We start from the raw sequence: 21,752 nt of genomic DNA, 5'->3' as shown, positions 1-21,752 counted from the left end.
CACTGATTCATCAGTTCACTTTTACATTAACTTTGCCTGAACTGTTTGTCCAATGCAATTGCGATGCCTGAATTTTTCTTCTTTTTGCTTGTCTGTTCATAGAATCAGTTGAATCCCCAAACTTTTGCAGCTAACTATATTTAATCACCATAAACATAAATAAAAAAAAATCTACCTCAACATTACAAATTTATCATACTAATAAAATTACAACCCAGCATGAAGGGCACCCAAAGCTTTTCCTGCATGTGTGATAATAAATACATCTGGCTACATTTAGGCATCAATGAATCGAATATCAAAGGTGTTGGGATGGATCTGCCACACATTCAAGGCCGCGTACTCTTCTAAACATTCTTTTAATTGGGCTTCACTATATCCCTGAGACAGAAAAGATACCAAAAGATTTGTCAAGTACAGATAAATTCAAAAAGGAAAAAGAAAATCGATAATGTAATTAAAAAAAAAAGGCAAATAAAGCTGATTAATGACCATCCTCAAATTTGGATAACCTCATATTATGGTCAATGTGATCTGTTAATTACCTTTCGGGAAATCCAGTTAAGAGCATGCGCATAGCTGATATCCAATCTGTTAGTCCTTGCAGCTTCATCTCTTAAGATTGAATAAATGTCAGATATGGCATCAAGGCCAGATTTCTGGCGATCATCTGAGTACAGGGAGAACTTTGACATTTGCATCAACCTTAGTGCTTCATCGACATCACTTTGTTCCACAGTATTTGAAAAACGCAGTCTAGCAAGTGCCTGCACACATTAAAGCAATCTCAATAAGAAGAATTAAAATCTTCTGTATCTAGCTTCTTTCCCCCCTTATGGGTGTGCCTAACACCTTCCTAGATTCACAGTAATAAGCTCGTTGACTTACAGCAGATAACCGCAGAATGCTGAGTAAAGTTCTGATAGTTGTATAGGAATGGGGAGTGTCTGACCGGGCTTCTTCTTGTCGTATGCTAGAGTATGCACTAGCAATATACTCCTCAAGCTCCCTAGGTACACTAGGAGACACTTTTCTTGCAGATGCAATGTATGCCCTGAGAATCAGGATTAAAGAGTAAAAACTTGAACCATTCTATCCATATGCTGTAATAGGATTCAAACATTCAACATTGTGGATTATTTTGCTTGCATAGTAATTCACAAAGAGGGTAATTCACCGAATAAGATGTAAAATGGAGCTTAGAGTTCAGCTAATACAACAAACACGGAAAAGACAAGATGAAAGTTTTAAGATATTTTATTCCAAAAGAAAGGGACATCAACCTTCCAAATATCACATAGAAATGCTATTAGAAAATTGGCAGCCCAATCACATCCATTGTGCAAGAAAGAGATTAAAAGTAGGTCCTACCTAAGAACCGATGGTTCCAGAGGAGTGAACCCAAGAGCAGGAGATTCCTTATTTTGGTGAACATAGACCACATGCCTTGCCAATTCAAGATCAGTATCCATGTCTGCTTTGTCTAAGATCAACCATAGAAGGTCAAATCTTGATAAAAGAGCTGGAGGAAGATTGATATTTTCAGCTGGTGTTCTCCGAAGATCATACCGTCCCCTGAAACATTCCAGATCAACAGCTTTAACTGAGGTACTTTAAGTTCTTTGACAATGCCTTAATAAAAACCTTTTAAGCCACAAGTCAATGAAAAAAGTGAATTGCACAAATGATTTGAAATTTTACCAAGCAGGATTTGCAGCAGCAAGAACAGCAGTCCTTGCATTTAGTGATGTTGTGATCCCAGCCTTGGCAATGCTTACTGTCTGCTGTTCCATTACCTCGTGTATTGCTGTGCGATCTGATTCTTCCATCTTGTCAAACTCATCAATAGCACATATACCCATATCCGCTAGCACCTGTAGAAGCCAGTAATCAGCATAGTTTAAGGAAACCCTATGAATTCTACATCACCTAACAAAAACGATATCTTCAATGAACTGCTGCAACACAATAATAAACAGCTCAAGGCATTAAAAACCACTCTCTCCAATTCTTCATTACAGAAAAGTGCCAAACTTGTCATATTATCTAGAGTTGCACTTTTATAATAAATCTAAGACAAGTCTGTTTATTTAGCAAATGGGTACATTGATTCTTGTGAAAGTATTATTACCAGTGCCCCGCCTTCAAGGACCATTTCATTGGTGACTGGGTCTTTCTGCACAGCAGCAGTTAAACCAACTCCACTGCTTCCTCTTCCAGTGGTATAGACACCCCTTGGAGCTACATTTATTATGTGCTTCAGAAGCTGACTTTTGGCAACACCAGGATCACCCATCAAGCATATGTGTACATCTCCCCTTATCTGCAATCCAAAAAGAGATCTTTACAGGTTGAAGGTAGTATAACCGGAAATGTAAAAGAATAATAGAATCTCATATGTGCGAACACAAAAATTAACTTCAATCTGGTTGTACAATGGCTTTATCAAGAACCAAGTGCTATCCATCTCCCACCCCAGCCATAAAAAACCTGCCCTTACTACCCAACAATTTTTAAGGCAACTGTATAACTTAAATAATGGACAACAGGAAAGCTAAGGTATTAATGAAACAGGATAAGAGTGTAGCTCAAGCAGACATAAATTCTGAGAGGAATACAAAATATAATAAAGAATCTTTAGTATCCAATCATCAAGTAATACAAAACCACCCGATGATTCACTCAGCAACTGATCTTTTCAAAGTATAAGCAACCTGAGTAAAGTGGGGAAAGAGGGAGGGGGGCTTTAAATGTATTAAATGAGAATAGTAAAATGTTTTTTTTTCTCTATGTCTGCTTACTTGCATTCCATCTTTAAGTTTTCTGTGAGGGGCACCAACAAGGAGCAGAAGTAGGGCTTTCTTAACATCTTCATGCCCATAAATTTCAGGAGCTAATGATCGTGACAACTTATTATAGATATCCCCATCCTCAGATAAGCGAGCAATATGTTCTTCCTCATCATTCCCCAGCTCATACCTGTAAAAAAGAAATTAAAGGCCTTTTTCATGGTGTTTCTTGTATAAATTTTATTCTCTTCAAACCCTTGTGCAACAAACAAGAAAAAGAAGACTACTAATAATTTTTCAGAGTCAAAGAGGATAAATATCCAAAATGACTTCAGATTCTTCTGAACTAGAACTCAGTGAGGAAAGGTGAGATGAAAGATTGAAATGAATATAAGTAGATCATGGCACTGAGTTCAGATGGGGTAGTAAAGTATCTTACTCTTCATATTTTCGTTTAAAGTGAGTGACGGACATAGCCTCCAAGTATGTATCTGCCACTAAGCCAGCTCGCATAGCTCTAAATCCAGTATAAGGGATTGGCAGGAATATTCCTGATAATTCAACAACATCACCTGGTGCAACCTGAAAATATTACCAAGGAAAAGTAAATACAAACTACAGGGAAACTACCACTCATATAAAACTAAACAGGGATAACTGCACCCTCCTCAATATGCAAGAAGAAGCCACAACCTTTCTAGTCAATTCGCCCCTTAGATGGACTGTCATGGACCTTGGGATGTGCCCTTTTGGAACATGTTCAGCTAACTCTTGAATCTTGGCCTGAAAGTTGGAAGTATCAAAAGTAAACTCAGTGTGTCAAGAAACATAAAAAGCATCGAAATAGACACAAAGACAAAAAGAAAAAAAAGAAAAAAATGGAACTACTGCTTAAGTTTCAAGAAGGCAAAATATATGGTTTCATCTGCCTATCTAATAGGATGAACAAAGTAACAGGTTACCTCTTGAAACTTCAGGAACTTTGATGCTCTCAACTGAAGGATGAGGTTTCCCTTTGTGTTGTTTGTTTTGCAACGATTTGAAGGACATTCAAACAGGGGCATGAAAATTCTGGCTGTTACTTCCTGTTCACAACAAAAGTTAAATAAGCTAATAAAAACAGCAAATGAGAAGCTAAGGTCTTCAAAATGATGTAAACTTAAAGAGCCAGTAACTTTCTGAAGATGGATACTACTATTGAAATTGGTGCCATCATAAAAATAAATGTACATATGTCTACAAGAACGTGTTTAAAAATCATCGGTAAAGTTACCTGATAGATTTCAAAACCACAATCCTCGCAAGTATAAACTGCCACCTGCATCAAAGGCTTAACATCCGAACAGCGAGTCACGATCCCTGATATCCTGACAAGCTGTCCTATGTAGGAAGCCTTGACCTCTCGTATAGTAAAAGGCCGATCCTTTGAAGATGCATGTATGTAAACCTCACTGTATATAAAACAAAATGACACGTTAGGAAACAGCATATGCTATCAGGTAGCACCACCTTTAAGGCACCTTCCTTTACAAAAGGAAAGCCGGCCACTAAGTAAACTAAGCATGTTTAATTTAGGTAAAGATATGGACTTAACTTCTGAAAGCCTATGCAACGGGACAAGTCATTGAGTTTAGCAAAATAAACTTTGCATTTTAACATTATTCCTCAATACAAACAATACAAAAATAAGAAAAAGTAGACAAGTGGATTCATGGATTCATAATATGAAATGGAGTATATAGCTTTTCTTATTCAATATATCACCGATGATTTGAAATGATAATGTTCTATTGATTATAAATCTTAATATTAATGCAATACTGAATAACTCCATTGTGCACTTAACCTTATAAACACTTAGTTTGGAATGAAAAATAATTCTCTGAACCAACCACCATAAGTGATGAGCACTCATCACACAAAGGAACAATCTTTTCATAATTTTCAGCACTTCACAGTTCACATTCATCCCCTTAAATTTTCTTTCATGTTTTCTAGAAATAATTTCCAACACATTTTCTGTCTACATTTCAGAATTTACTCTCTTTAAGTTGCAATGGACAAACACAAACTCGTAATAGCACATACAAGCATTTACTCAGTTACCTAACACTACCTTAAGCTATAGACAATTCAAAAGATGAAAAATGTGCTTACTAAAACCGCTTGATTTCAGCCGGCATTTTCTGAAAAAGATCCGTTCCATCAGCGTTCTCAGTCCCTTCTTCGGCCCTCTGAGTCATCAAAATGTCATGATCATCATCAACAAACGGCTCTGTGGGCTCCGGCATAAGCTCATCAATAGCCTCCGCAAAGATTCCAATATACCTCTTTGTATTCTCGGTTACTTTCCTCACAAACTCATCATCCGAGTCCTTGTACTACACATGTTAAATTGAATGAACTTAGAACCTCTAAACATCAAAATGCAACACTAATTACATTTATAAAAAAAAAAAAAAAATAAAATAAAATTAAATTAAAAATTAAAAATACAACTTACATTGAACAAATCTTCCAGATCTATTTGTATTGCTCGACTCTTCCGATTTGCCACATCTTGCTATAATCAAAATCAACATTATAAAAAAGATGATCAACTTTCTCTTCAAATTAACGTAAAAAAACCTAACAATTACACATTTCTGAACTCAACAAACAAACTATTCTTCAATTAACATCAAAAAACGTGAGAATTACACATTTCCGAACCCAAAATAAGCAAGTTACTGTTCAAATTAATATCAAAAACCTAACAATTACACATTTCCGAACTCAAAATAAACAAATTATTCTTCGAATTAACATCAAAATCCTAATAATCGCACAATTCCGAACTCAACATAAACCCTAACAACTGCAAATTTCCGAAGTAAAGCATAAACCCTAAAACGAAAAAATACGAAGATAAGAAGTAAAAACTTACAAGAATATTCATATACTTAGCTTCGCCATGAATATCAGCAAAGTTGACGAGAAAATCTCGAGCAAGACCTGTAAAACCAAACAAAAAGCAATTACAAAAAGAGAGAGAAAAAAAGAGGAGAGAGAAAATAGAAGAAGAAGGACATGGAAATACCTCGATCTTGTTCATAGTCGACGTCGTTGTTCATGTTTGCAGTTGCAGAAGAGAGAGACCGTGTGAATGTAGAGAGAGAAAGTGGAGAGTTGCAGAAATGGCGGCTTTGAGGAGGGAGAAAGAAGGTAAAGGGGGAGAGATAGGGAGAATTTTGGCGGGAAAATGGGAGAAGAAAAGCGCGGGTTGATGACGTGGTAAGGTAGGGGAATTGATTGGAGTTTTTTTAAAAAAAAATTTAAAAAATAACATAAAATTTGTGGCTGCTGGGATTCGAGCCCAGGTCTCCACGGCCACAACGTGGAATTCTAACCACTAAACTACAGCCACAATGTTGTTAATTATGATGATTAATTATATATTCCTGTTATTATTATTATTATTATAATTATTTTTTCACAACTTCGCATTCCCATTATTATAACGCTAATAAATATGATCAAATTTTTCAGTCTATTGTCCAGAATCCAGATCAACATGGAGGAGTTTTTTTTTTTGTTAAAAGTTCAGAGAAAAACACTCTGTAGAATTAGGGTTCATGAGCCTAAAAAATTAGTAATTTTTGGCTTTTAAACCAACCCGTTACTTTAGCTAGCATTTGAGGCTTACAAAAATCATAAAAATCCAAGTTGAATTTGTTGAAGTGAATGACAGAATTGGAAAATAAAATAAAATAGATTGTTTTATTGAAAGTAGAACATTTGGCGACATTATTCAAGGGAGGTTGGAGCCTTAAAATTCGTTTATCAATCAACAACGGCAAAATTGTAAATAAATAAAAAAAAAATATCCAATCACGTGAAAATTTTATAATTATAGCAATATTCGTGAGATTTCAAAGTTGTTGATTTATTTATAATTTTACGCCCAGTTTTACCATTTGCAATAAACTTGTACTCGGGTATTTTCTCTCGGAGAAAGGGCACCCAAACATCAACAAATTAACAGCTATTCTAAAACCCTAACATACTACAACCAAACCTTCCTTTCACTCTCTGAAAACTGCGAACTTGTGAAGGTTTTTTGGCAGCACAAAAATGGCGGGCGGAAAAATCAGAAAAGAGAAGCAAAAGGGTAGCAACCATTTTCAAGGAGGAATACCCTTTCACAAATCAAAGGGACAACATATTTTGAAAAATCCAATGTTGGTTGAATCAATCGTTCAGAAAGCTGGTATTAAACCTACAGATGTTATTCTGGAAATTGGTCCAGGTACTGGTAATCTTACTAAGAAGCTTCTAGAAGCTGGCAAGAAAGTTGTTGCTGTTGAATTGGATCCTCGTATGGTTCTTGAGCTTAAACGCCGTTTTCAAGGCACCCCTTTGTCTGCTAATTTAGAGGTTCTTTTACCCACCTTATTTTATTATAATTTTGTTAAAAGATTTGATTTTTTTTTTTTTATTTAATTGATGGGATTTTGTGGAGCTTGAATTTCTTATAAATTGTTAATGGTTAGAAATTATAAATTGTTAAAGGGGAAAAATTGAAAAAAATTTTTGGTTATTTGTTGTATTGGGCTTTTGCTGAGTTGCAAGAATGAAACTTGTTGAAGAAATTAGGTCAATGGGAGTTCTGTGATGCTGATTTGAACTCAAGGTTGGGAATTAGGGCCTGTTCTTTGTTGTTTTTAGTTTATAGAAATTTATGATTTTAGATGCATCTAAATTGGGTGTGTTATAATCAAATTTTCGTTATTGTACTTGCTGGTTTATCCTTTAGTTTAGGCAATATTGGCTACAAGAACAAAAGAGGAATGAATTGGACCTTCATAAACAGGCTTTGTAGGGTTCATAGCTCCTGATTTCTTATAAGTTTGATTTTTTGGTCCTCCACTGTATTTGTATCGAATTCCCGTTCATGTGTATGGTAATGATCAGTATGCTAAATCAGTAAATCATGCACCTTTGATTCCCAAAGAGCTTGCTGCTGTGGTTTCTCTGAGGTTTCCTTGGAACAATACAGTTGACTGGCATATCTATTGCTTTCATCTCAATTTGTAGCATAATGAACTCTTTTTGTTAATTGTTGAATTTTGAATTGAAAGGTGTTTACTATCGGTTGGAGATAGGACTGTTAACATTTAACTAGACAAGTTTGGATTACATATCAGACTGTAAACTCTGCTTGATTTTTTGGCTTGACAAATTAATGAATCATTCATTTATACAGCATCTTGATCTGTTATGTCCTCCTGAGTACTGACATTCTTCAATTCGTCAACAGGTTATCCAAGGAGATGTTCTCAAGTGTGAACTTCCTTTTTTTGATATCTGCGTCGCTAACATCCCTTACCAGATCTCTTCCCCACTTGTGTTCAAGTTGTTGGACATCAATCAAAGGCAAAACTTCAGATGTGCAATTATAATGTTCCAAAGAGAATTTGCGATGAGGCTGGTTGCTCAACCAGGTGACAAGCTCTATTGCCGTCTCTCAGTGAACACTCAGCTCCTTGCTCGGGTCTTCCATCTCCTCAAAGTTGGGAAGAATAATTTTAGACCCCCACCTAAGGTCGACTCCTCAGTTGTTCGTATTGAACCAAGAAAGCCTCTTCCTATACCAGCTGGCAAACTTAAAGAGTGGAATGGGCTGCTCTCTCTATGTTTCAGCCGAAAGAACAAAACGCTTGGATCAATATTTGGTCAAAAAAAGGTTCTTGAAATGCTAGAGAAGAACTACAGGACCTTAGAGTCTTTAGGACAGTTGATGAACGACTCAGAAGCAATTGATATGTCTGTCTTAGCCGATGAGAAAGAAGATCAGGTAGACGAGGGTGAAACTATGGAAGTGGATAATGGAAAAGCCGATGAAGATGAAATGGAGGTTGAAGGTTCGGATACTGACTCTGATAATGATATGCAAGCAAATGATCCTAATTTTAAAGCTAAGGTGATAGATGTGTTGAAGCAGTATGATTACGCAGACAAAAGATCATCCAAGCTCACACAAAACGAGTTCATTCACTTATTATCAGTTTTCAACCAGGCCGGTATTCACTTCACTAGTAAAAAATAGTGATTCAATATTTAATTTATTTTCTTGTGATAAGTATATTCACCCAATTTTGCTTATTGCTTTCATTGTTACATGCAATTTGTTATATCCAGAAATTATAAATGTGAGTGGCAACAATTTTGATCAATATAGTAGTAGAATCTGTTTTCTTCGTATCTCCGTTATCTTATATACTCATACTTGTTGAATGTTTATCAATATGAAATATATACTGTATGGTTTGTTTCTGATCGAAAATACTTGTGTTGACAACTTGAGCAATGCAGATCACTTATTGAACCGTTTGTCAGTAAAAACTTGAGCTATATGTAGTAGCTTTTAGCAGTCAAAGGACGTAAAGAGCTACGGAGTAACTCAATAATCGAAGTATGGTAGTATGGGAGTATGTATATTGTATAATCAGTTGGAAATAGTTAGCATTTACCAGTCTCAATATCAAGCATTACAGGGTCGTGTGCAGTCGCTCATATTGCTGTTAAAGTATCACCATTGACAGGAAAACATAACATAAAAATGGTTGCTTATATTTATAAAACTGTAGGAGTAAACTAACATTCATGTGGATTACAATTAGTACCTACTTTGGAAAGCCTATATGTACCTGCACACTGCATTAATAAATAACAGGATTTTGCAGGCACATTTCTAAGGACCTATTACTACATAACGTACATGTATAAGATACTTTTGGAATTAAGGCTTTGATTAATTAATCTTAGTTTATAACAGATTTTGTAGTACTTTTAGAAGCTCTTCACCACGGAGTGGCTTTGTCAGGTGGAAATCCATTCCCGCCTCAGCAATCTTCCTGCCTTCCTCTCCATCAACCTCGTGAGCTGACAGTGCAATAATCGGAATGTGTAGTCCGTACTTCTTCTCTTCTTCTCGGATTTTCTGTGTTGCTTCAAAGCCGGTCATCACTGGCATCTGAGATAAACACAAGACGCCTCAGGTTAGTAAAAATTGTGAATTACTGTAAGTTATAAGCTGAACAGAAAAATTTTTGTGTAGCTTATTACCTCACAATCCATGATTATAAAATCATATGGAAACTTAGAGGGTTCTCCACTTGGCTGGTTGCTCAAAGCTTTGCAGACCACCTCAAGAGCTTCTTCGCCATTTTCACATGTTTGAGTTTCGGCACCTAAGCGCTTAACACATGCTTCAGCAAGCATTCTTTGCAACATATGATCTTCAACAAGCAGTATTTTTATCCCTTCCAAGGGAGATTTCTCGGTCTCTGCATCCCTATTAACACAAAAATATGAAATTGAATACATTTTTTTTGGATCAACCACAAATTGTAAGTGATGAATATACTTATATCATTACATTACCTTGGAACTTCCTGTATTTCTCCCATCTGAGTAGTATTAGGCATCGACGTAGACTTATCTCTGCTAGAGCTCATTAGAACCCAAGGGACTTCTTGCTTGATCTCCCCATCACTAGACTCATCCCCATTGTCTTCTTCAATTTCCGATTGTGGGTTATCCAAACATTTCTCTTGTACTGTCAAAAAGATGTTGAATTTGAAGCATGCCCCTTTTTCACTATTGGCTTTGTCTACAATTTCTATGTCTCCCCCCATCAATTTTACCTACAAATTATTTTCATACACCTCATTAGTAATATAAGTAATTTTTCGAATGAGTCCATGAGAAAAACAATAACATCTTAGCAAATAAATTAACTTAATTTAAATGCCAAACATACATACCAAAGATTGGACAATGCCTAGTCCCAAACCAGTTCCAACTTGCCCAGCAGAGTTTTCTTTGACTTGAACAAAGTTCTCAAAGATCGAATTACGCTTGTCCTTAGGGATCCCAGGACCTGTATCTTCCACCATAAACTCAAACTCCATGCAGTTTGAATCTTGCTTGATTTTCTTCATGTCTTCGAGATCATTCGAAGCAATGATAGAGTTCTCAAAGCTCGGTTTCTTTGCTTGGCATTTGATACAGATGTTCCCCTGTGAAGTGAACTTGATTGCATTGCTTAGCAAGTTGCCAAGGATCTGCTTGAGCTTGCCGCGATCACCTCTTACTTGGGAGTACTTGAAGATGGAACCATCACAAGGGTCTAGGATCACCTCTACTCCCTTTTTCATGGCAACCGGGTGGTGTAAATCAGCTTCGTCTTCAAGCAGTTGAGCTAAGTTGAATTCATTCTGCTCCAATTGCATTTTCCCTGCTTCTATCTTGCTGTAATCTAGGATGGAATTCACTAATGCTGCATTTCAACAACAAAAAAAAAAAAAAAAAAAAAAAAAGATGAATTAGTTGTTACGAACAATTCCTTGAATAAAACATGTATCTATACGTGTTTATATATATTTCGTATTACCTAAAAGATCCTCAACACAAGTATCTATCTTCCGCAAGTTAGAAGCAACTTGAGAAGAGGGAGGAAGATCAGAACCAGAGAGTTCGGTCAAGCCCTTGATGCAAGCTAAATAGCCGCGAACATCATGGTTAGCACTTGCAAAGGCCAAGCTTTGCTTTATGCTCTTTCTCTCAGCTTGTGTTGTTTTCTCCATTTCCCTCATGTATGCTGCACGCAAGTGCCCTTCCCTCCTAGCCGCTCTTACAACCAAGGTGACAAACGCGAAAACAAAGATTACCATGCCAATCAGCATGCTAATTAAAAGTATCAATTCCACCTTTGTGTGATTGTGGACATTGATTATAAGTCCATTGCTTGGATAAGCCAATACATATACCTACAAAAAAATCATACAATTATTAACATATGAAAAATGAAAATGTAATTATTGACAATGTAATTCATATGGATTGTGAAACAAGAAGAAATCATACCATTGGCACCCTTGCAACATCAATCGACGAGCAATAGAAAATGAAATTGGCTCCTCCAATGTCTAAGGCGGTACCACCAATATTGGTAACACCATTGTTGTTGGAATTGCATGAAATTTCACCTATATAAGTTTGGTTGCTACCTTGCACCAAAGCTTTAGCCTCCTTAATTGTTATGTCGACGTCTTTTATACCTTCTATTAGTACCTTGTCACCACCAAGGGTTGCCATGTACAAGCTTGCACCCAAAAGATTTTGTACTAGAGAAGAACGTTGTTGTTACTTCTTCACTAGAAAACTCGAGAGAGATAGCTCCGGCTCTACCTAGTCTTGCGGTGTCTAAGAATAATAGACTCAACGATTCTTTTTCATCGTTACTCCATCGAGACCCTAATGATGCATAGCCATTCGCGCTATCCATAGCTATTTTGAACCATATCTCATTGACTACAATGAGAGGTTTTGTGATCTTGGCTTCTCCTAGTAATTCTCCACCAGTAGATTTTACTAGTTGAGTATACCAAGTGTAATGATCAAGATTATTTGCAAAAGTTGAGTTTGAGTATAATGCAAATATTTGATCATCTTCTTTGATATATGAAAAGAAGAGGCCATTTAAACCAATGTATGAAGCTTGGATTGTACGAGGTATGACCAATAGTGATATAAATAATGCAGGCGCAACCTGAAAATATGTTGAAACTTAGTCAAAATAATAAAAATATTACGGAGTATTAGAGTACGATATTAACATTAATAAGTACAGTATGAACATTAATCATAACATGAATTTTGTTTACTCGTTTACTAACTTAAACTCAATTTTATTATTTAAATTTTGCATAAAATCACCTTTTAAATCTTTTTTTTTTTCCATATAACCACCTCATAAAAGAAAAAAATATTGCAAAAGACCACCAATTTTTTTTTTTTTAAAAAAAAAATTCTTTCTTGAATTAAAAATGATTGTTAGACTATTAGTTTGATTTTAAGACAGCAAATGGTTGTGATTGTACAATCAAATCAATCATTTTAATTTAGAGAAGTTTCTTAAATTATAAATATTATTGCCCCAATTATTATTCATTCACAATTTCACATAACATACTGGTATCAAAGCTGTATGTGACCTATTAGTTACATACCATCGTGCCACGTCTATTTTATCCTAATAACCTTAGTTGTCATATCAATAGAAAATCTTATAATTTGGAAAGTTATTGTATAATACCTCAGTAACAAATAATTTACTCTAGAAATCTTGAAAATAATTGTAGTCCGTGTATAGTAATTGAGATTATTACATACCATTTGTTTAAAATATATTACTTGATTACTTTTTATTATTACAAATAAAAAATATTTAAATTACAAGATAAAACTTGTTACTTAAATATATGTGTGATTCTTTTTTATTTTTTCTATAGAATATCTTTGTGATTCTTATTATCAATGGTGATTGTGGCATTTCAAGCTAAAGATTAACTTATCAATAAACATGATTAATTTACTCATGATATAAATAATATTTACATAATGATCACTATATTTTTGCTATATAATCGGCATGGTTGATCGGATAATCCAAAATAAATAACACTCTTTTGAAAATAATAAAGTTAAAACAAATCTCATAATTAAACAAAACAAAAAAGATCACGAACCTCCTTTTGAATCTCGGGAAATAAAAGTTTGTCACGCGTATCATCAATGTTCAAAACATTTGCTAGATCAATTGCTGAAGAATTTATGGGAGGAATTAGTTTTGCTACATCTTCAACATTTTTAACTAGCTCATCATAACTAGCATAAATTGCTTCCTTGCCCACGTTCATCTCAATGTTTTTCATCATCTGATACCATATCGGGATGATGACACTAGGCAGCAACAACACAGCAAGCGTCTGTATGTAACATGTAACAAAGCACCATTAAATTTCAAATAATCATAGCACCAAGGATTCTCCTCGACTATTAAACAATCTAGTAACAAATGAAGTTAGGTTTGGGAAAAAAATATTTTTATCAACTTTTTATATGTTAGTAATAATATGTAAGGAATAATCATAACTTTTTATGTAAAAATCAAGTGGTTATTGCTTACCAAGAGAGCAAAAAATGTAAGGGGCCTCAACGCGATTTTTTTGACAATTTCTGCCATTGAAGCTTGCAAGTTGATGATAGACTGTATCCCATTGTTGTAGATGTATGAAAAAATCAAGAAGAAAGTAAATCAACAAGAAATCAGAGCTAATTATGAAGAGGGTTTTATCCAAATTTTCAAATGTAACAAAGTTCCTTATATTTTTGTGGAGGCAATTAATTATGCCTTAGTTAATCTAATAATAAAAAAGAAAATTGGGCCCTTTTCCTGTTTTTGAACCCAAAAGATTTTTTTTTTTTTTTTTTTGGTAGTAAATTGGGACAAGAAGAAAACAAAAGGTATAAGAAAACTAATATATTGAAAATTATAAGTAAATATTTTTTTTATAATTATAAACTATATAAACTTAAAACTTTGAATGAAATAAAGATAATAATTTTAAATGTTTTGATAAAAGACAATTAAGACCTGAGATTGAATCTCATTTACATCACTATTTACTGTGACTTCTTATAAACTGTACAGAAGAAAAAATATTATAACTTATTTGTACTCTCTAATTTTGTTTGGAAATTTCATTTGCAAAAATTTTTCTTCCCACTGCATGAATGAAGAAAATAACTGTATCATTTTTACATTGGGTATTTATACCAAAAAATAAAAAAATGGATCAATCAAGATTTGCCTAAAAAAAAAGGATCAATCATGATATTCAAACAAATCAATCAGATTTGAGAGAAAAGCAATGAACAAATCTTGTGATCATCAGAGATTTTTCATATAAACATTTTCTTTCACACCAAAAAAAAGTATATAAAATCTTTTTAGATGCTAAAAGATTTGCTTAATTGAATCCAAATGAAAAAAAAAATAAATAAATAAAAAATAAAAAAAAAAACATGAATGAGAAAAGCTAAGGTTTATCATCTTGTAAAAATTATTAAAAAAAAAAAAAAAGGTTTATCATAACATTAAAGTCGTTTTTTTTTTTTTTTTTTTTTTTTTTTGTAATCCAAATCCATTTGATGTTGATCATGAGTAGATACGTGTGTGAGCTTGCAAGGTGAAGCACGTGTATGAGTTTGCAAAGTGATGAAGCACGTGCGTACTTTTACGCGCGCTATTTGAAAAATTAAAAGATCTTGCTGAAAGATATTAAAATTTAAAATTGATTTTGCACAAAATAGATAAACTAATGTGGGGGTTAAAGAAAATGTACTAGTGAATAAATTTTTACATTGAACTGTGTAGCTTGAAGTTGACATGTATTGATAAAACCTGTCAAAATTATTCTTTTGAATAAAAAAATTTACTACCTTAAAAAATAAATATTATGAAGTTAAAATCAGTCTAAAAATGTATAAATTATGAAATAAATGTATATAGCAAAGCTCTTAATATGACAATAATGTATTTATTTATATCATATGGACCAATTTGTGGATTCAAGAAGATCTACTTACCAATAGGTAGCAAGATGAAATGAAGAGGAGAATTTGCCAAAAACAAATGTATAGCAACTTAACAAGTGAGAAATGAGGGATTTAATGTAAAGGATTGTTTTAAGCTCTTGTTATTGTGTTTGAAGAGTGAGCTTGATGCCCTATTTATATACTATTTTATGTTAGAGTTTATAAAATCTATTAAGGTTTTATTGGCCAATGTTATCTAAAATGTCAAAATTAACCTTGTTAGTAGGTGGGGTAACTCTTTTTGTTATGGTTCTTTTTTTTTTTATTATTTATTATTATTATATCCAATAATTAGTAATATATAATGATAATTATACATGAAGTAGTTTATAATATGAAGTGATGTCTATTGCATTTAAGCTTAGCTTAGAGTATTTTGTAATTGTATATTATTTATTATATACGTATATGCAATATAAAAAAGTTATATTATATTGATCAGTGTGGTAGCCTCATTATCGGATAAATGTAATTAGCAGACTAATAATATGTCAGGTATTTAACATTTAGCTAAAATTTAGTTTCTAGATAATTTAAGACAATTCTATGCAAATGTTACAATTAAATGAAAGATTATCATATATATGCATTTTTTTGTCAAGTGTGCACGAAGCTTTATGTATGTATACGTAAAGGTTGAGATAAATGCTACTACACAGCAAGAAAGTTTCGCTTTTGACTAAACAAAGAGCACCACTATAGTCTGTGATTAATTTACCTTATGAAAAGTATGTAATAGTTAAGGTTGTTTCTTACTACCCGGGAAAATCATTTCAAAAGCACTAATTATCATTTTTAGAATTCCTTTTTTTTTGCGCAAGTAACACCATAATTTTGATATTAAAGAAGAATGAATAGGTATCAGAAGAAAATAATGAAGCAATCTGACCAAGCCAGTGGCACGATCGAAGTAACTATATATAGGTCTTTTGTTGATGAGCTTGCTAGCTAGACATGCATGTTGATCATTATTATATCTCAAATGTTAATTTTAATTTTATTTGAGATATAATAATGAATTTATGTTGTAACGATCAATAGAAAGATCAATGTCGTTTTTCCGACAAATACTTTTTCAATGACCATTTTCCACTTTTCGGTGGAATGATTCCGTCGGAAATAGCCTATTTCCAGTAGTAGACCTTTAATTTTGTTATTAATTAGGTACTTATTTTTCATGCAATATTTACAATCATGATATTAAAAAGACAACAATCTATCATCTCTCAGTCGAGTATCTAATGGTATTAAGTTTCCATTTCAAGCACCATGTAATCGGAAAATTAAGATAAATTGTACCGACATTATATTTAATCAATGCAAACTTTGTCAAGTTATAAATTTTTGTACATAAGTAATTATATGAATTGATAGCCTGTGTGACAAATTTTTTAGGGTAAAATGCTTATAAATAATAGTAATAATAATAATAATAATAATAATAATAATAATAATAATAATAATAATAATAATAATAATAATAATAATAATAATAATAATAATGAAAAAAATTCTTATAATTTACTATTATTTTATTTTTAGACCTTTTTTTTTACCAAGGGGAAATTGGAATTTGACCCTAGTCTTATAATCTCAAATGATTTTGTTAAAACCAATGTTTATTAGGCTTTAATCGAGTATTATGTAGAATTAGGACCTATTCTATTCACTTTATTTTCACTTATTACAGCTGTAGTAAGTTCTGATAAATTCTTATAAGTTCAGTTCAAGAAAAATAAGTTTTAATAAGAGTTACCCAATTACAAATTACAACTAAAATAAGTTTTCATAAGGTCTAATAAGTTCAAGTAAATTCAGATAAGTTCAGATATGATAAAATAATGTCATATAAGTGAAAATCGGGTGAATAGAACACATATATCATAAATGGGTATGGAAAAAAATGTTTATGTGGCTTGATACCAAATTCTGAACTGTAACAAAAGCAAACAAAATCCTTCTTATATAAGTAATTCTTTTGATTTGTTTCCATAATTATCTCAGATTTTTCATTGTGTGAGATTTCTCTAGCTAAAAGGTTGATTTTTATTTCTATATTTCAATTATAATGCAGCTGGTTGGATATCATATCTCACTGGATATTATAAATTTTTATTTTTATGCAAGGATACTATAGATATTATATCTCATTGGATATTATTATAATCATGGTGATAATGCTCCTTAATTAATAAAGTTTAGCACAAAAAAATTAATTTTAAATGTTTTTCCATTCCCCCATCTTAGAATAATTATCACGTTGGTTTTTTTTTTCACTATTCATATATTAACTTTAACTATATATAGGTTTTTATTAACATACTAAAAATATATTTTATCATAAAATATGTTGCTAGATAGGTGAATTATAAAGTTTCATAATTTAACTTTCTATTAATTTTTATTAGTATTTAATTTTATAAAAAATAAGGAGCTTGATTTAATATAATGTTTCCCGTGTTTGGCCTCAAATTTTTTTTATAAAAAATAAGGTCAAGCTACATTGGACATGTGTGCAATATTTGACTGTATCAGGGAATATATGAAATGATTTTTAAACTCTTAATATATATTGAGATTGAGATGATTCTTTTTTACTTTTTACACTAGCTTTGTATATTATTTAATCATCTTTTGTTTATCACCTTTATTAGTAAGACTCAATTTGATTATCACCATCTTTCAAAAAAACAATGTTTATTTTATTATAAATATTGACTAGATCACAATCATCTAGTTAAAATCAGCTATATTATCTCACATGACAATCCAAATGGTGCAATAAAGAAACATGGAGGAAGTAACATTTATTCATTTTAATACGGAGTAGTAAAAAAATAATAAGTTAACATGAATATGTAAACTCTGTCCAAAAAAAATGAAAATAAAAAGAGAGTATGTGAATAATGCATAAGTCCTCAAAAAAAAAAAAAAAAAAAAAAAAAAGAGTGAATCAAATCAACAATTTCATGAGTTGGGCTTTTAGCCATGATCCATTGTGGACTTGTGGTACAATCAGCCTTTGAGGTGATTGATAATTCCTCTGTAGTTCCATACTTCCATACCATCACCCATATACAGAATCCTATCTAATTACTCAGGAAACCACCCCATCACACCAGTCATCCATCCCAGAAGAATTTTAAAACAATGATTTTTTTCGCACCAAGCATAAGAGACAAGGATGATTGCTAAGCCAATAATATAGATGTATGATGATCACGACGGCCTGGTGAGGCAGTCAGTTCCAGTCAAGTAAAGAATAGTTGCTAATTCAATATTGCAGATGTTCTTAAAGTGCAGAGAGAATGGCAAACAAAAGAATATACTTCGTATAGAACTTCCTATCAAGTTAAAAAATCAAAAATTCAGAAAAACCAATGAACAGTGTAGTTTTTCATAAGCAGCCAGTCAATTTCAGGTAGGGGAATGGAGGAGTACACTGTACACCTGTATCAAAACCACAATCCTCAGCGACACGAATCTGCATTCACATGAACATGTAGAGTTTGAATGTGTTTTAGTCATACATTCATCAATATGAGACATAGGAAGCCAGGAAGGTTATGTTAAATACAAGAGTTGAGCAAGGCAGATATGCATAAAAGCAGAACAAGAATCATATTATCAGTGTAAACAAAGAAATTTCAACTACTATTCACAAGAAATATCAGCCGAATAATAGGCAAGCCAAGGTAAATTACAACTACTTATACAGGGTAGAAATATTCAGTAGGATATCAATCAATCTTTATAAATCTTCACTGTAATAATAAGATGTCTATGAAGTTTATGCATCAGGGTCAAAAGTGCCTCTTCTAGTACCTCTTTTCTGGGTCATCTGAGCCCATCTTGCAAAGACTTCAGATATTTCAGAGTTGCCAGACAGCCTCATCTTTCGAGCCAGCTCCTCCAGTATGTTAGGTCGTCCAACCTTAGAGAAGTCGGCTGCAAACCTGTTAAAATCTAGTTCTGGAACTTTCATCCCTTTATTGATCATTTCCTCAACATGTTTACATGCCTCCTCAGATCTCCCTTGCCTAATAAGCCCACCAATGAGAACGGTGTAAGAATTCTCATCAGGGCAACAACCTCTTTGGACCATCTCATCCCACACGGCACAAGCCATCTCACTGTTTCCGGCAATGAAATAGGATTTCATCATCATGTTGTAAGTGTGAATAGTCGGCTGGATTCCATTTTGAATCATCTTCTTGTAAATGCGAACTGCATCATCAGGCATTCGCCTATTTGTCATCAATTTGATCAAAGCATTATACAGCTGCCCGTCTGGTGGATAACCCTTTTCCTTCATCTCCTTAAGCAAACCAAATACCATGTCCATCTTTTTAATGTTCCCAAATCCTGTTATCAAACAAGTATATACACCAGCATCTGGCTCACACCCTGAAGCCATCATCTCATCAAAGTAGGCAACAGCTTCTCTCAACTTAGAAATGTTTGCACAAGTCCCTTATCAATATAGTATAGCTCCGGACATTTGGAGTTGGCCCCTTGGCTTTCATGACCTCGAAAAGCTTTATTGCATCAGACTTCTTATTAACTTTCAGCAATCCATCTAGCATTATATTATGGGTAATAAGATCAGGCTTCAAACCCTGATCAATCATCTCATTCCATATCTTTCCAGCTTCCATGAGATTCTTCACTCAACACCAACCGCTAAGCAAAACTGAATAAGTCTTCATGTTTGGAGTAAACCTACTCTTCAACCTATCATACAAAGCTTGAGCTTCCTTCACCATCTTTTCTCTAGCAAGGGCATCAAGCATGCAATTAATAGTTTCAACCCCCGCTTTAAACCCATAATTCTTCATCAACTCAAACACCCCAACAGCTTTCTTCCTCTCTTTACCAGCAGCATAAGCTTTGATAGCAATCATAAAGCTTTCCATTTCTAAACGCCCTTTTTCCCCCATTTCCTCTAGCAACGAACCCATAGTCTCAAACTGCCTCGTCTTCCCCAATATCAACAACATGGCATTGTAAGTCCTAGAATCATGCGAAAACCCTGGTCTTTGCCCAGCCCAGCAAAAGAACCGAAATGCCGGTTTCCTAGCATGCTTAAACCTTGTCAAAACATCAACAACCAAATCATGACTCAATTCAATCCCAGATTCACTAAGCACAGCCTCCATATTTCGATCTAAGGCGAACAATTCACCAATCAACTTAGCCACCCTACTAACTTCCTCTGGATCAGCACTCGACTCGAATGTTCCTTCACTCCCTTCTCTCTCCTCACCATCCTCACCATCACTTTCTCTCTCCTCCCCACAACTAGAAAATCTCCTATAATATCCTCCAAACCCCAAAATCCCCATCTTTTTCGAACCCCCAAATTTAGGCAATACCCAATTCGAATTACAAACAGAAACCAACAACCCATCAACAGAAACCCCAGAATATACAGAAAATGGCATTGATCTAACAAAATAACCATTGGGAACAACTGAAATTGAAAACCCATGTTCAAAATTCTTCAAATTACAACCCCTAAACTCCGAATCTAACAATCTTTCTTGTAAATTAGGTAGTGCAATGGAAGATGACAAATAAGATGGAACTTGACAATCAAAACGATGAACACAACAATCAAAGTTAGACTGATGAAAACGAGACAAGGGCACAGAGCTACCTTGAAGAAAGCACACTTGCTGCTGTTGCTGCCATCGAAAGAAGCAAACTCCTCTTTGACGTTGTAATCGTCCCGCACTGTAGGCGGAGCATAAGGCGGTCGAATAATGGTGGTGGAAGCCATGAAAGGAGGTTGCTGAGGAGAGAGAAAGTGAAGTGAGAGTGCGTTTAGTTAAGGAGGAGAGAGTCATTCGTAGGCCATGAAAGAGGAGATAGAGTGAGAGTGTCGAGTGTTGTAGGAGAGACGGGTGGTTAGATGGGTGCGGCGGGTAGTCGATGGATGGCAGACTGGCAGTGGTTGGCGTGGTTACTTCTTGAGAGTTATGGTTTACTTTACCCGTTGTACTTGCATTTTTACTCATCCCTCCGTTCCTTTTTGTTGGATACGAGAACCGTTTTTTTTTTTTAAGAACAGTGTAATCGAGTGAAAAAGTGTATCGAGTTAGGTTTGGTAATTTATGAAATTTAAGTTTGCCTAATTTTGAGCTGATTTGGATGTTTTCGCTCAAATATTAGCCGATAAATTTATTTAATATAGTCGATTATAAATTTTGCAATGCAAAAATGATTATAAAAGATCAAATGGTTTTACACATCCAAATGGACTTCCGAAGTGTATTTAGATCTATGGAAAGCATCTCGACAATTTTTATTTCTAGGTTAAAAATTGTGCAAAATTGAACACTATAATTCATGTTTTTGAAGCAATTTCAGAAGTTTTGGGGTCTAGTGTCGAAAAATCTTTAGATAATAGGGGATGCATCTCGGGGTCACATAATGTCGTTTGAAATCATATATGATCATTATATGTTATCATAA

The 21,752-nt window shown here is 33.8% G+C and overlaps 3 protein-coding genes, 1 non-coding gene and 1 pseudogene across 4 annotated transcripts; 1 reads left to right on the top strand and 4 right to left on the bottom strand.

Moving 5' to 3' along the window:
* Positions 1–52: 52 nt before the first annotated feature.
* On the bottom strand, positions 53–5,960 carry LOC145598144 (DNA replication licensing factor MCM7). The gene is made up of 15 exons (XM_081654454.1): positions 5,869–5,960; positions 5,716–5,783; positions 5,293–5,352; positions 4,947–5,170; positions 4,063–4,240; positions 3,752–3,874; positions 3,483–3,572; positions 3,229–3,371; positions 2,802–2,979; positions 2,132–2,323; positions 1,702–1,874; positions 1,372–1,575; positions 889–1,054; positions 546–767; positions 53–381 (listed from the first exon to the last, which is right to left on the bottom strand). The coding sequence occupies exons 1-15, from the start codon at positions 5,900–5,902 to the stop codon at positions 277–279; spliced, it is 2,160 nt and encodes a 719-aa protein (XP_081510580.1). The 5' UTR covers positions 5,903–5,960; the 3' UTR covers positions 53–276.
* Positions 5,961–6,123: 163 nt separating this feature from the next.
* TRNAH-GUG (transfer RNA histidin (anticodon GUG)) lies at positions 6,124–6,195 on the bottom strand. Its single transcript has one exon. It is a non-coding gene; the product is annotated as a tRNA-His (tRNA).
* A 621-nt stretch (positions 6,196–6,816) lies between these two features.
* Positions 6,817–9,032, top strand: LOC145597905 (ribosomal RNA small subunit methyltransferase-like). Its single transcript, XM_081654173.1, has 2 exons — positions 6,817–7,205; positions 8,089–9,032. The coding sequence occupies exons 1-2, from the start codon at positions 6,903–6,905 to the stop codon at positions 8,875–8,877; spliced, it is 1,092 nt and encodes a 363-aa protein (XP_081510299.1). The 5' UTR covers positions 6,817–6,902; the 3' UTR covers positions 8,878–9,032.
* A 565-nt stretch (positions 9,033–9,597) lies between these two features.
* LOC145597266 (histidine kinase CKI1-like) lies at positions 9,598–13,860 on the bottom strand. The gene is made up of 9 exons (XM_081653406.1): positions 13,804–13,860; positions 13,364–13,603; positions 12,024–12,384; positions 11,700–11,959; positions 11,227–11,602; positions 10,598–11,112; positions 10,215–10,477; positions 9,897–10,125; positions 9,598–9,804 (listed from the first exon to the last, which is right to left on the bottom strand). Exons 1-9 carry the CDS (start codon positions 13,858–13,860, stop codon positions 9,598–9,600), a joined length of 2,508 nt encoding a protein of 835 aa, XP_081509532.1.
* Positions 13,861–18,879: 5,019 nt separating this feature from the next.
* Positions 18,880–21,251, bottom strand: LOC145598046 (uncharacterized; annotated as a pseudogene).
* Between the last annotated feature and the right edge of the window lie 501 nt (positions 21,252–21,752).

Source organism: Chenopodium album, chromosome 20 (genome assembly GCF_948465745.1).
Source record: "Chenopodium album chromosome 20, dcCheAlbu1.1, whole genome shotgun sequence".
NCBI classification, from domain to species: Eukaryota; Viridiplantae; Streptophyta; class Magnoliopsida; order Caryophyllales; family Amaranthaceae; genus Chenopodium; species Chenopodium album.
This window is presented reverse-complemented; position numbering and strand designations above follow the sequence as displayed.